Genomic DNA, 16,598 nt, shown 5'->3' on the forward strand with positions numbered 1-16,598 from the left:
GTTAATATCTTATAAAAGGTGTAGCAAAATCATACTTTTATTAAACGTCAAAAAATGTATTCTAATCACATACAGCAGAAAACGAAGTATTCCACAGATTACTATCACTTTCAATTGTTGAAAAGTACGATAAGATTAGAGATTTAAGTGTTATGCTAGATTCTAAACTTACCTTACTGACAGCATTTATCCTTTCATTTGTAAATCATGTATTTAGTTAACATCTAAACAGATAACACTGAATCAACAATTTCACGCCACAATACTCAGTACGTGGCCGCATCTCTCCTTCCTCGGTTCTGCCCCACGCTCGCCAATTCGATGCGCACTTGATCCGCCCACCTGCTCGCTGCGCTCGAAGCCTTCTTGTACCGACCGGATCCGAAGCGAACACCATCTTTGTAGGGTTGTTATCTGGCACTCTTGCCCAACACATTCTACGTCAAATAAATAAATAAAACTTCAACCTCAACTGTAAGGCCGTCTTCAGTGTCAAGTCTAGTACATGACAGTGAAGACGGCCTTACAGTTGAGTTCGAAATACGCGTATCTGTCAAAGGATACAAACTCTAGTGGAATTCTTCCAGCTTTGGCCACCCTCTGGATACTGGATTCGCCGTAGAGTTGTGCGAGCTCGTGGTTCATTCTTCAAGTGCTTGCAGGTCCTCCTCGAGCATCGTCCACGTTTCATGCATATAGATAACACAGGTCTTATGAGCGTTTTGTACATGGTACATTTGGTGCGGGTGTGCATCTTTTTTGACCGCAGCTTCTTGTGGAGGCCATAGTAGGCCTGACTTCCACTGATGATGCACCTCCATATTTCACGGCTAACGTTATCATCTGATAGAGAGAGAGGAGGCAGTTGGCTCAGATTGCGAGCTCTTAAAAGTCAAGGGAACCTATCACAAACTGTTACTGGAAAACTGCACATTCGAAAGACTGAGCGTGAAAAACTGTCTAAATTCAAGTAAACGTAATTAAAATTTCTAGGTATTTTTCGATAATTTCACATTTCAAAAAAGTTTAATACCTAAATGTAGTTGTGTGTTGGCAAACTGCTATTGATTTTTTTTTATATTCATATCCTTTTTCATAAGGAACAACAACAAGCGAATATGATTTTGACCAAAATAAATTCATCCGACCGTTGTGCACAACCCAAGAACAAAAGAAAGAAGTCAAAGAAGGCAAGAAAACATGCCAACTGTCAGTGAGCTGTCTCCTCTCTCTCAGGTTGTCATCAGCCGTCAGCAAAGATCAAAGGTTGACAAACATCTTCTAGGGGAAAACCACCAATTTTCGACCCAGCACTAAATTTTCGACCCATCCATACGATTTTGGCCTACTTTGTATGAAAATTTGAAAATTGGCACAGAATTCTTGAAGGTCGAAGATTAGTGCTTTTCCCCTACAAGTTCTTCCACATAAAAATTAAAGATATTTTTTTTTATAATATGTACAGAAACTTTACAAGCTTTTTTGTCTTATTTTACTTTGATTTTTTATGATCAATTGAATTGATTTGAAAGATACTTCCATATGTTTCTGAAAGTATGAAAAACAATTCACAACAGTTAATTTACCTATAACCGCATATCAGTAACAACTGCGAAAATTAGGTATCAAAACAAACACCAAGTTGTTTTGTCTTGTTGTGGATTTTAATGCTAGTAAGAAAATTGAGGCATTTTCAATCAATTTGTTTTTGGATCTGTTCATCTTAATGAATTTCTTGAAAAAATGCAAAAAATAGGTATCGTTAAAATTTTATTGAAGAAAAACGATACATTTTCGATGAATTTCCTAAACATTGTATTGATTTTTATGATTTGATATTCTCATTGAGAAATCATGCAAGTATTTGTTCTGAGCTAGAAAATTTATAAGTCACATTTTTCAAATAAACTTTCGGTATTCCTGTTAACGTTAAACAACATTGCATTTTTCCGAGTTTTGTAGAACAAATTTGCAAATTTCAATACCACTACTGAATGCGGGATTAACTCAAAATGGGCAAAATGCAAATGTTACTGATCAAATACAGGATTATATAAAAAAATTTAAGATCCTTTTCAAGGGAATGTCGTACAATCTGTTTATTATTTATTGACAATATGTAAGAACAATAAACTCTCTCTCTCTCTCATTAGATATTTATTAGATCATCAAGTTAATAAGATAATTAGTTATTGAACACAAAATCGGTGCAACTTTCCATGATAACCAACATTTACTGGTTCTATAACTCGATATTGAGTTATGAAGAGAAGATAGTACATTAGGTTAGCTATAAATATTTCCAACCAAGCGCACTATAAACTAGTCGAATGTTAAAACATATATTTTATCGTGGCGGATATTCTCCTTCCATCGACCCCTTCAATTTAATCCTTAAAAAACTTTTGGATAGTTGGCTATCCGTGATGTAGTAATATTATTTTTTATTAAACCTGCAAATATTTATGGTTCCGTTACAGGTTCACCGGAGATGGCATTCGTCCATGCGCTGGCGGCGGCTGCTGCTGCCAGTTTTATCGCTCGCGCCTGCCGTGACGGACAGTTAGCATCATGTGGATGTTCGCGGAGCTCTCGGCCTTCACAACTTCACGAAGATTGGACCTGGGGTGGCTGTGGAGATGACATGGAATTTGGTTACAAGTAAGAGCTACCACATACAGGACAAGGGCCAACTTTACTGAATTTTATGTAATAATTTATGAGGACAATTTCCAGCAGTGATACGACAATGCATATCAAATCGATGTTCAACGGCACCAAAAAGCGAGAGCAAACTAAGAGCTTAGGCTTGTGTGTAGTTCGGCTGCCACTATGCCACTGAAGAGATGCAATAATTTCACATCCTAAATGACACTTCACGTCGAAAACACTTATGGTTTTTATGATACCCTCGCATGTAATCGTTAGAGGTTGAAATTTGTGTGCGAATAATGCGTTACCAAAGTCATCCGACGTGTTTACTTTTTCCCCTATATACCCTTGCTTCTGGTAGTATGATATCAAGTATATGCACCACGAGCTTCGTATCATACAACGTTCAACGTATAATCCGCTATACGTTTTATGCATTCGTATTCAAAATCAACATAGGCGTAAACCAATTTCGTGAAGAGGATGAAAAATGTTTCGAAGATATAAATTGTAACATTATTTGTACTGTTCATTCAAGATCATCCATATAAACATTTTTTTCTTCACGTGTACGTGTTTTTATGTGTCTCATACGAAAACTGTATCGAAAAGTAACTAGCAACATTCAAGATGCTTGTTTACTAAGTATATAGTATAAAAAACGACAATAAGCTTCTTAAGGAAATTAGTTTTATGAAATAAAACGTGTATAATTTGCGCAAAAAGCTATTTTTAGCATTTTCAGCTTGAGTTATTAACTACAGAGGGATTCCGTTGTTTTGGGCATGCTCGGCGGCCATTTTTAATTAAGCCGCCATCTTGAAATTTACCAGAAAAACATTTTTTCACCTAAATTCGTATTGAACTCAGAGATCACCATCAGAAAGTTGAGAGAAAACTGGGTAAAACCAGCTTCAAAAACAAGGTAACTATTTACCCTATGAAATGACCAATTTTCAAGTCCAGTAAAAACTGAAAGTATTATTTTGGAGGAAAAACATTTGGCGGCCATTTTGGATGTTAAACATGTTGAATACTACCGTTACGCTTCCTCGTCTTATTCTTGTTCTTTTTCTTGGCGTTACGTTCTTAGTGGACCAGAGTCTGCTTCTAAGCTGTGAGAGATGTGTAACAAATTTACTTTGGATGGTCAATAAAAATCGATATAAGTGTTCAGTCACAGAGGACCAAGTGCTTATTTCCATAATAGCGAAAATGATCAACGCGCATAGCAATGCGAGGAAATGAAAAACATTTCAAGAGATTTGTCAGATTTTTCTTCAACGAATGATTCATCTACTTATCCATCAATAGAAATTTATAAATAATACTTAATTCGATGCATTTGATTTTGATTATTGACCATTTACCATATTTGGATGGGTGGTCAGAAATTGCAACAATTGCTGTGCAGACAGAGCGGACCAAGTGTTGAAAAGCACTAAACTGATTGATTATTGCATTTTTTTGAGTCAATTTCAGAGTTCGATAGAAGCTTATGGTATTTCTATGGTGTATGTATGGAATGTGCTAGAACCCGCTTATTGGATCAGTATATTTTGGTCGCTATTCAAGATTTTCGCTTGGTTCACTCTGACTGAACACATATTTGAATATTTCTGGTCCCATGATTTTTTATAATTTTTATTTGTAACACTATGAAATTTTGTAAACTATCTGAAGATAAATAAATGAACTACTACTACTTCAATGCAATGACCCTGTAATACCTTAATGTTCAAGCTATCGTAATGCCACTGATTTCGGTATTGACGGTATGGATTATAGAAGAATACACGATACTGGTGTCGAAGGGTCTTGATAATCTGCTTATCTTATAGATATGCACACAGTTTGACTATTGAAGCATTATATGATTATTATTTTCCTCGAAATTGTTCAGCCAGAGTGAACCAACTCACTGAACGATGATGTTTAGTTCAGTCAGAGTGGACCAAGTACACATAGTCCATCGAAAAATCGTTCCATTAGAGGTTTGGATTATGATTTTTCATGATTATCACTTCACATTATATTGTTTGAAAGTAACACAAAGATGTGTAGAAATATTGAACCAAAATTTAAACGAGTTTAAAAATTACAGAGCTTTACACTTTAAACTCATTTTTTTCAAAATATGAAAAATGTCACTTGGTCCACTCTGACTTAACGCCGACCATTTCATCTCAGGACCAACGGCTATACACGCTAAGATCAGTTTACCCATAAATAGGTAGTTCATTTACCCATATATGAGTTTTTCATATAAAACCCATAATATGGGTAAAATTTACCAATAAAAATTGGTAAAATTCACCCATATTATAAGTAAAGTCGTTTTACCCAAATATGAGTAATAAAGGTACCCATATTTGGATGAAAAACAAAACATCAACAATTAGCGGCACGATATTCAGTAACAACAAAGAGGTGATTGCAATCTTTAAACGGTTTTGCTTTAAAACTTGGATAATTTAAAGGTATTTATTTATATTTTTTGAATAAAGATATACTAAGACTTTAAACATTATCTGTTTCAGCTTGTATTTATGGCGATATTTGCTGCATCGGCATCCAATCTCTTCAACCCGAAAATTCCAACCTGAGGGACATCCGTTCATCTGGTTGGATCAAAGTCGGTCTCTACTGGGACAGTCATTTGCAACCATCAGCATCATGTGCAACGCTGTTGTGCGGATACGCTGGGGATTCGCTCGTTGGGGCCCTGCTAGATGGGATGAGTCAATGGCTAGGTGTTCCCTGATTGGGATAAAACCCAACTGATGAGCACTCGAATATCAAAAGTCGATATCTTCATATTTAACTGTCATATTGGCCACACATATTAGATTTTAATAAAAGTAGTGCATCATGTATTCGCGTATTGTAGCTAGTTTGTTTAACATTTTCATTATTGAAAATCAGCAAAGAAAAGAAAAATGAAGTACTCATATTTGGGTATTTTTTCCATAATGTCGCTCAAAATCAAATACCCATTTATGGGTTTTAAGAGTTTACCTATTTATGAGTAGAGTTCTTTTTACTCATAAAATGAGTGTGTGCACTTTTTGGCGATTATGGGTAAACTTTACCCATATTTGGGTAAACTGATCTTAGCGTGTACTTTCCTTCCGAAGGAAGTCGTCACTATAACCTTTTTGTCATAAGTGACTATCTCGGGGATCCCAAGTCCTCGGCGTGAGAGGCGTGTGATCTGACCACTACACCAATTAATTATAAAAACAAAATATTAAATAGGAAGACATTTTTCCTCAGTTGTACTGAAAAAACATGGCTTCTTTTCTCTGCATTGGATCAACCAAAATGTTAAACCAGTACGACATTAGACTCATGATCTTTTAAGAGCACTTGAAAAATTAGATTATAATTAAATTTTGCTTTTATTTATTTGATTTATTTTCAAAATACTAAATTTTCCTAATCATTGCGAATAAACAAATTTCTTGAAACATGAAATTTGACAAAGTACTTGAACTCTTTCTTACGAAATTTTAATGGAAATACTCATAAGTGCTGAACTGTAACGTAACACGCCAGAAAAAAGAGATTGTTATCTGAGTACATCCAAACAAAGATTTTCGAAAAAAAAAACAAATATTTTTACATGTTTCAAGATTAAAACTGCAAAAATAACCATAAATTCATTTTTTTCTCCATAAAATCATTAGTCAAATCACCCTTTAGCTGAGCAATTCTCGCTGAAACCAGGCCGCCATCGGCAACCATCGTTAGAACTCCAATTTTATGTCATTAATCGCTAGTTTTCGATAAAACTTAAGGGTGGTCCTATCAGTTTTCTCAAATTGGTAGACCCCTCGTTCGCCAGCTAGCTAAACAGTTTGCGAAAAAGCCCATTTTTTGATAAATCTTGGGTATTTCTTCACATGATATGTATCATATTTGCCTTGGAACACAAAGCACACATAGTGGCATCGTATAGAGAAAGGATATAGCTTTCATTTGAAGTTAAAAAAAATTTGGCGGCCATTTTGAATTTGGCCACCATCTTGAATTTTGTTAGAAAAATCGATTTTTCACCATTAGCGCATCGCTAGTTTTGAATTCTGAGATCACCATCAGAAAGCTGAGGAAAAATGGCGTAAGATAGGCTACAAAAACTAGGTGACAATTGGTATTTACGTTATGAAATGAACGATTTTCTAAATCATGTTTCACGATTTTAACGTATATGCAACGATTTTGACGTGTATGCAATCAATGCAAACATATTTTTTTGTAAACAAAGAAACGTGTTTTCAATCGTTGGTGTTTTATTCGATTCAGATGAAGAATATGAGTAGGGTAAGTGTTCCCTTAGTTGTGGGTGTTCCTATAGTTGCGGTAGTGTCGTTTTCACTGATTTTATTACATTAGCCACATAACCGATACTGCCAATCGACGTATTGGCTTGTTTATGCACGGAATAGTTGAAAAGAGCGTTCAATTTGCTTTAAAACTGATGAAATATCACTAAAATTGCTAAAACTTTACTTACTTGTACCAATAGTTGCGATAAAGTGTTCCTATAGTGGAGGATCCCATAAGAAAACAACGGATACCGCAACTATAGGAACACAAATTAAAAATATACCGCAACTAAAGGAACAGTGTACCAATAGTGGAGGTATTATTTTCCACTGATATGCCGTGGATTACTGCGATGAAATCATTTTTCTCATTAAGTCAATGGCCGTTACTTCCCGTTACAACATTAACATGTAGATTAGTTGCGTTTCTTGAATTTAGGCGGTTAAATGAAGTTCAATCGTGCTTAGTACCTCCACTATTGGTACATCTACCCTACTATTTTGAAAAAATCTGGTGGCCATCTTGGATTTGACGCCATCTCGGTTTTAGAATGAGTTTTCACCTTGTTAGCACGCAACATGTTAAATTTTAATGTTACCGTTACATTAACTCTTCTTCTTGTCCTTCTGTTTCCTGACGTTACGTCCCTACTGGAACAGAGCCAGCCACCCAGCTTAACTAGCGTTAAAGACAAATTATCAAATAGGATTTATTAACGCTTATATACTATCTGAATGATTCTTCTGCATATCTTCGAGTTGAAAAATAGCATTATTTGGTCTAAAACCATTGATAGAAATGAACAATCAGTTGAACAGCTGAGATAAGATAAGAAAGAAAGAATCCGATTGTTTTTTTTAACGAAGGCTTCAAAATTCAACAATGAGCGCTAGATGGTTAAAAGGAATTCAATTGCTAAAAACCAAGATGGCGTTGAAATCCAAGATGGCCGCCGGATTTCCCAACCTCAAAATTATACACCTGCGTTTCGGCATAACGTCCACATTAGAACAAAGCCTGCTTCTCATCTTGCAATTTCACTATTTTTCACATGTATGTTGGGCGGTAGTAAAAACGATACTTTATGGCTCAGAAAATCAAGGATTTTTTTGCTCAAAAACTTAAGATTTCCATTCTAAATTAATGCACTTTTAACAATGTTTTACGTTAAAACTACAGATATTACCACAAGACTTACTAATGTCCCAACGCGCAATCCATAAACTTCATTTAATGAAAAACAATGCTTATGGTAAACAAAAAGTTTGTTTATTTCAATTAATGTTTTTGGACGGTTTTCCTTTATTGAGTTTGTTTAATCATTATTCCTGAAGGCAAAGATATGTCGAAGAATTATTCTGTTTTAAAAATTTACATTATAAAAGAAAATTTCTGTTCAGTAACCTGTGTTTATAACTAATAAAGCTGAGAACAGGCTCGGTTCCGTTAGGGACGTAACGTTAGGAAAATGAAGAATAATAAGAAGAAGAGTATACGTAACTTTGTTTTTGTTTGGTAACCTCTAAATTCGACATGTTGAGTGCTATCAAAGTGAAAAATTAATTCTACTACTTAAAATCAAGATGGCGTCAAAATCCAAGATGGCCGCCAGATTTTATTACTCAAAATAATACTCTTATTCTTCACTCGACTCGGATAAAACACCAACAACTGAATACTTGTTTCTTTGTTGTACAAAATATAATGTTTGCATTGATTGCACTTGCCATATATGTCAAAATCGTAGAAAATGATTTAGAAAATTGTTCATTCCATAGGGTAAATACCATTGCTCACCTAGTTTTTATAACCTATCTTACGCAATTTTTCCTCAGCTTTCTGATGGTGATCTCAGAATTCAAAACAAGCGGTGCGCTAATGGTGAAAACTCGATTTTTCTAACAAAATTGAAGATGGCGGCCAAATTCAAAATAGCCGCCGAAATTTTTTTAACTTCAAATGTAAGCTATATCCTTTCTCTATACGATGCCACTAAGTTTGGTATGTGTTCCAAGGCAAATATGATACATATCACGTGAAGAAATACCCAAGATTTATTAAAAAATGGGCTTTTTCGCAAACTGTTTAGCTAGCAGGCGTACGAGGGATCTACCAATTTGAGAAAACTGAAAGGATCACCCTTAAGTTTTATCGAAAACTAGCGATTAATGACATAAAATTGGAATTCTAACGATGGGTGCCGATGGCGACCTGGTTTCAGCGAGAATTGCTCAGCTTCAAAAAGTTCCTTTACACTTATTAGCCATTTAAAATATTTTTATTCGTTTTTATGCTGCTAATTGCTTTGATACATGCCTTAGATTCTAACATCATATCTAAGGTTTAGATGATACATCTAAAACATGCGTACAACGATTTGTCAAATCGAAAAAACTTCAAAATGGGACATATCCTTCCAAAATACGAGATTCAAATGACAACATAACGATGAAACCAATTGCTAAATTTTCGAAAACAATGAATACATTTATTTTTCTCTTTCGTTACGGCTTACCCTTAATTCTAAAAGTGTTGATATTCAAAGGCCTGAATTCGAAGAACAACAAAATAAATTACACGGCTGGTGCCAACCTCACACACGCCTATGATAATTCTAATATCTGCAGCGTATCTTTTGAAAGAGCAGGCAAGAATTGGGATCATTGGTGTCGCGTTTGTTGAAGTGTGTTGATCTAACCGTCAACGACTTTTCCCCCTCTCATCCTTAGGAAGAGAAGTTCGCAACAATATGACTTTTGGGTGAACATAAGAAAATCCATGCCATACAGAAGTGCAATCCTACTTAAACGGGAAAATAAATACCTACCCGCCTTCCCAATGTTGGCAGCGCAGATCGTTTCCGTTTACACAAGTGTAATGCAAAGAACAAACTTTCCCAGACTGGGGTACATAAATTATGCTTTAAGTTGTTTTTAATATTGCGAAAATGTGGTTCTGAAAAAAATGATTTTGTTTAAGGAGCGATATTTCATTTCATCAAAAGGCGCATATATTAAGCGTCATGGATGTCACATGTAGGGAGACTGTTACGCTGTTTATCTCGTGCTTCTATATTCATCTTTTTTTGAATGAACAGTCATAGCACGTGCTATCGTTTAACAAAAAATAGGAAACAAAGCAAGTCTTTGTGTTAGATCAATATGAAAGAATGGAAATATAATTTCAAGTAAATTCGTCATATTCTTAGCACTAGGTACGACAATAATGAAAAGTCTAATACCGGAATGTGTTAATTGGATTGCTTATTGCACACTAAAATACCCCACTTCTCTCTGTTTGATAACGTATGGAAAACATAATACCACACAATTTCCAGCAGTATCCATGTTAAGGAGAAATATAATTGTTTTTATTTTATTGTTTAGAAAACCTAGGTTGGATATATTTGATGCTCTAACTTCCTACTGTGATTAACTTAAAGATATCACTGCGGAACACGTTTTTGTCTCCAGCATCAAAATACCCCTATTTACTTAATTGAGGGTAGCTGAATCCATTGCCGTTTACATAAATATCATAGCACGTCTAGTTTTTGAGATATTGGTTGTTGAAAATACAAACATTGACTATTTCACCCAACTTGCATGCAAGTGTGCTAGCTTGTAAGGCAATTTATGTGCTTAATTTGCCACAGAATTCAAACTTTATGTGTATAACAATACTAATCATCAAAGTTTACAATACTTTTGATGCGGAAAAGTTATTTTTTGATGGTTTAGAAAAGTATTGTGATTTGCCATATTAGAGAAACGAAGAATTTTGTATGGAGACTGCAAGCATGTTGGAAAAATCGGTTTAATATAAATTTAATCGTGAATTTCAACCAAAATATATCTAAAACGAAAGTTTAAGTACTCTTTGCATGCTCGGTGGATAATATCACAAAAAAGTTTGATAAAATATACTTAAAATAGGTAAACATCAATAAAACCAATGTTTTATACAACTTTGGCGACATGTAGCTAAAAATTGTGACGTGCTGGGAAATTTCTGAAAACGGCATCAGATTCAGCAACCCCAAATCTGCTAGAGACACATAATTTGATCCTTGAGACACGCAAAAATGTAATTTTTGTTGCGCTGTGTATTTTGACTTTTCCTTCAAGTTTCAATCTGTAAACTTATTTTCTTGTTTATAACAGCAAAAGAACCCAATCAGGTAGAGTTGAAAACATTATAAACATTGTTATTATTACGTGGACCAATTTAAAAAAAATCCCTAGAAATCTTGATCTGAGTTTTCGAGTAAAAATTCCAATATAATCCTTATTAAAATATCGCAATAGCACTGAAAAACCCTATAAAACGCTCAAAAAGTTGGCCACACTATTCTCAACTAGTATACAATTGTTATCGTTGTTGTAATTAAACATATTTACAACTGACTCAACTGACTGAGTTATGAAAAAACCATAACTCAAAACTTTAAGTATGATTTTTTCATAGTTTACTGGTTTAAGTTTAATTGATTGTTGTTTTCTATGATAAACCGATTGAAAGGTTAAACAATTAAATTAACAATTAACAATGTTGTTTTTTTTTTTGAAGCAAAAGGATCTGAGAATAAAAGTAACACAAAAATTGTTAGAAGATAAGCCATGTGATAACTGACTGTTATAGTCGAATAGAGCAAGTATCAATCGTTTGTTTCTAAACTGGAATGATTTGGTTGCTCTGATACGCTCACGTCAATATCAGAATGAACATACACGGATGACTTCCACGGGGCCGTTGACCTCAACCTGATTGATGCAACTTTTTCTTCCGCCATTCGAACTAATTGACCAGCTCACTGAAGTATGCCTATTTTATTCGCCTAATAGTCTTTCAAATAAATGTGCTTAGAGAGCCAAAAATCAGCGTTTTGTACAGGAAACATTGACAATAATGTTTCATTTGGGCATGCTTGCATTCATCGTTGCTCTCTTTGAATTATTATTGAAAACTGATTCAGTGTTGTACGATAAAGGACCGCGAGGTGTTTTGGCGAAGTTGTTAACTAAATAATGGATCTATGAAGTCAGATAAGCATTTATCATGCAACAGCGTAGAAATGTCGTTTCCCTTTGCAATTTGCGGGTCCCTGAGCTGGTAACATCAATTGTATATTTATTTATTTTTTTAATTTTATTCTATTAAACTAAGCTAACTGGTTTAAGCCATGTAAAAATATACTTAAGCCACCCTGGTAAGTTAAGCCAATTGTAAATATTTCTAATTACAGTCGACTCTCCACATCTCGATATCTCTCCCTATGTCGATGATTTTTTCGGTCCCTTCATTCTGCATACATTTTCACTCTCCGATATCCTCCTTATCTCGATATCTCCCTATCTCGATGTGATTTTCATTCCCGATTTTCTCTCCGTATGTCGATATGCCCATTAAAAAATTACTAAACTGGATTTTAGGGATTCAAAACAATTTTCAAAGACGAAATGCCGTCTGTTTGTTTTTAATTTTCCTGGTAACGGAGTGATTTTCAATCTAGTATTCATTATAAAATTGTTCTATGTCTCGATCTCTCCCTATCTCGATGGTTCTTTCGATATCGAGATGTGGTGAGGTGACTGTATAATAACGGTAACAATTGTACACTAGTTGAAACAGTTTGCCCAACTTTTTGAGCATTTTTGTAGGTTGTTTCAGTACTTTTGTGTAATTTTAATATGGATTATATTGAATTTTCAAGTCAAAAACTTCGAATCAAGATCTTGAGATTCCTCCTAGGGATTTTTTTTTAATTCGCCCAGAGTTGCAGAATGATGAGTTGTTTTCAAATTCTCCTTCTCAAGAAAAATTGCACGTTTAATACGGATTTAAAAGGTCAGTTTAGCAATTAAACGGTTCAATTGACTAGTGGAAAAATTGTGAACACCTCTTTCAGGCTCGATTTTTTTATCAAAAATCATTCACGTGGGTTGAAAAAAAACAGAGAAGTGCTGAAGTAAACTAATTATCAATGCCATGAATCTCAACGCTAATATAACAGAAAGTTATTTATTTAAGACAGGCGTTTTCAGATCTTTTGGCTTGCGGAGCACTTTTCAGTATTGAATTGCGCGGGCACCTGCTCATCAAGAATAAGATAAAAATATAAGTTGGGTAAAACTTTATATACAGTTATACTCAGGGATTGAAATCTGCGAAAATTTAGAGTATCTCTCACTTATCGCTCTCTGTAACAATCATTATCCACTACACATCCTGAGAGTCTGTTTATCATCTACAGCTCTGAGTATATCGAGGAGCTAGCTGGGCATGATAAGAACCCATCTAAACATGTTCCAAACCTTGGGGAAACTATTACTACCAGATGCTCGGGGATTGTTTATCATGCCAGTAGAGTAAAACATTTACTCCCAATATGGCAAATAAGCGAGAAAATTGGGTTTTATCATCGTACTCTCTTTGGGGCTCAGCTTGTTACAACTTGCGATACATTGCCGATTATGGACCGATACAGATGCGTTTTTTTGTTCTTGCTTTGATTCTGCTCTGATATCAATCAAGAAAGCATTCTGCAATGCCTGTTTATACTCTATAATTTAAAATAAGGTTTTTAAATAACGTTTTTATTCATTTTGTTTTTAAATTTAAAAACAGTCGAATTTAATTGTTCATATTATTTGAATTTTAAATAATTCTAACGCATCATCAATTTTCAAAGCGATATTGTGATAACAGTAAATGAATATCAAATTCTGGACGGGTTTGGTGACCCAATGGCTACCGCTTCATAAGAAGAAGGTCATGGGTTCAATCCCAAGCCCGTCCCTTTTCTCGTACTATGTATATGTATCTTTCACTCGCTTATATCTTCCACTGGTAATCTATCACATTTGATCTAAGCATTCGTTCATAGCAATTGCTAAAACCAGAGACGAAAATGAAACCTTTGCCTTATGCTTCCATTCTTCTTCCACCTAATACATCGGCAGTCTTTTACCCAAAAGCACTAGAGGAATATTTCGAAATACCGTAATCCGGGGTATCATTGATCAGCGGAGTAACATTGATCGGAATGACTTATCTCGTAATAAGTTGGTAACATCTTTCTTATATTAATGAGCTATTAAAAGATTTTTGCAAAAAATGCGTTAACTTTATGCGTAAATTTGTGAAGTTTGCGAAACAATGATTTCAATGGTTGAGGATGACACTACCGAAGATTCATGTCTCACATAAGTTCTGCAAGCGATATTAGCAAGAAAAAGGTGGTTCTTACTACAAATGGCATCGCCAAAAACGATTCCGCTGTCAAAATTTTTATAAGTGTGTTCAATTAGGCAACATGAACGAATTACTGTTAAAAATGTAGAATTCCCTTAGGAAATAGCCTACCTTTAGGCGTATTCCGCTGTTCGAGTTGTTTTAAATTTTAAAATAACTCAAAAAGTAAATGAGATGTAAGCGTTTGGACATCATATTCGGCTTCAGGGGCCATGATTTATGTAAGTAACGACATTTTCAATATTATCAAACGTTGTTTACATGTTACCCCATATCAGCTAAATGAAAAAATCACATAAAATATTTTTGTAAACATGCTTAAATCTTTCAAAAAACAAAATACAGTATATAGTCACGAGCTATGGGTGGCAGTACTTGTTTTAAAAATATAAAACTCTCAACATTTACATTTTTGGATGAAATATTTAAGAAATATCCTAAAAACTGATCAATGTTACCCTGGATTACGGTACTTAAGTTTAAGGGGCAGGCGTCATTGATTTGAGAACTTTCAAAAGCATTTTTTTCGTTCAACATCTAGAAAGTTTACATGAAAATGAGCTGACTGTTCAATTCTCCGACTGATACATAGCGACATTTTCGTCGAAAAAAAATCAGTTTTGAACAGAAAAACTGGTTTTTAATTTTCGATGATAACTATGATTACGATGACGGATTCTTGAACGTTAAAACAGACCTAAATTTCACTTAAACCGTTCGTTTTGGACCCTCAATTGAATTGGTTTTCCATCATATTTTCTAAAATAAAGCGATTCAAGCGGCAGAATTATCGGCATGTAGAAATACTCGGTTATGTTTTTTAGCGTTTTTGGCAAAAACCTTATATTTTCAGTTCATATTTTTTCTTAATATATTTATAGTTCATATTTTTTCTTAATATATTTATAAAAAATAAACATGGAATGTTAATAAAGTATGTGCCAACTTTATCAATAATTGTCTTCTTACAAAAAAAAACTTAAAAGTACAGGCCGGACTCGATTATCCGGAGACTCGATTATCCGGCGACTCGTTTTTCAGTTTTTATGCATAAAATTGAAATAATTTAGTATTGCAATATACAATATGAATGATTTAGCAGTTTTGAACGTAGGTAAGAAAAAGGGAGTTGAAAAAAGTGTTTTTTGTGTATGCTGGTCAAAAAATTGTTTTTCTTTTCAAGACCCTTAATGTTTCTAGAAATAATTTCTGGCTACGCCACTGCATCATACAAATAAAACAACGAAAATAGATAATATTTAAGTTCTATTATTGCAGATTTAAATTTTTCTCTTAGTGATTGATTATTTGGAGGATTCGATTATCCGGAGTGAAAAAAATCGATACTCCGGATAATCGAGTCCAACCTGTAATCATAAAACAACATATTAAAAAAACAAAAAAATCTATTGAAGAAATCCACCTGTTTCTAAGAAAAAATGTCATCAAAGATACAGCTTTTGGTTCATCGATTTGATAACTTATTAATATTAAGATATTTTTTCCTGATACGGTACATTGTCAAAATATTATTTCGCTCAAACGGACGAGAAGTGATCGTCTCCTTTTCGGATTAAATTCGGCGAAAAAAACTTGGTAATATCAAATTTTGATATGGACATCTGCAAGTGATATTTACTTCAAAGATATAAGAGATAAAGGATCTGCAAATAATATCTAAATTTTACTCCTGCAATACCATTAACAGCAAGCTATTCATTAGATCCGAAAACATCAAATTTTGCTATGGCTCAGAAATAAAATAAAATTTAGATATTATCTTAAAGGGGCAGGCGTCATTGATTTGAGAATTTTCAAAAGCAGTTTTTTTGTTCAAAATCATGTAAAAAGAAAGTTTGAAAATGTATTCAATTCTCCAACCGATAAACATTGACATTTTTGTCGAATAAGTTTCAGTTTTGAACAGAAAAACAGGTTTTGAATTTTCGATGATAACTATGATTACGATGACGGATTCTTGAATGTTTATTTCTTGAATCCTTTGATTTTGGGCCCTCAATTGAATGAATTTCCCATCAAATATTTCGAAATAAAACGATTCAAGCGGCAGAATCACCGGCATGCAGAAATACTCGGTTCTATTTTTTAGCATTTTGGCAAAAACTACGAGAGTTTATAATTTTTCTTAATAGATTTATAAAAATGGAACGCTAATAAAAGTACGTTTCGTTTGAACGGACGAGAAGTGATCATCTCCTTTTCGGATTGAATTCAATACGTAATTTCGACGAACCCATTTTTTTCTCTTTTTTTTAATAATCCGACATGTTAATGTGGACGATTTGCCCTTTGAAGGATGCACCACACTAGACAACGGACTAGTATGCAACGCCCAGTGGCAC

At 34.2% G+C, this 16,598-nt stretch overlaps 1 protein-coding gene and 1 long non-coding RNA gene across 5 annotated transcripts in view; both read left to right on the forward strand.

Annotated features, from left to right (window-relative positions):
* LOC5579522 (protein Wnt-5) overlaps positions 1-16,598 on the forward strand; it is a 158,458-nt gene that overhangs the window by 131,769 nt on the left and 10,091 nt on the right. For all 4 annotated transcript variants that reach the window (XM_021844490.1, XM_021844491.1, XM_021844493.1 and 1 more), the window contains exon 5: positions 2,481-2,661. In XM_021844490.1, coding sequence (XP_021700182.1) covers positions 2,481-2,661 — 181 coding nt within the window. The remainder of the gene's footprint in view (positions 1-2,480; positions 2,662-16,598) is intronic.
* On the forward strand, positions 4,988-5,528 carry LOC110676474. The gene is made up of 2 exons (XR_002500424.1): positions 4,988-5,132; positions 5,193-5,528. It is a non-coding gene; the product is annotated as an uncharacterized LOC110676474 (long non-coding RNA).

The sequence above is a fragment of the Aedes aegypti genome, chromosome 2 (assembly GCF_002204515.2).
Source record: "Aedes aegypti strain LVP_AGWG chromosome 2, AaegL5.0 Primary Assembly, whole genome shotgun sequence".
Classification (NCBI taxonomy): domain Eukaryota; kingdom Metazoa; phylum Arthropoda; class Insecta; order Diptera; family Culicidae; genus Aedes; species Aedes aegypti.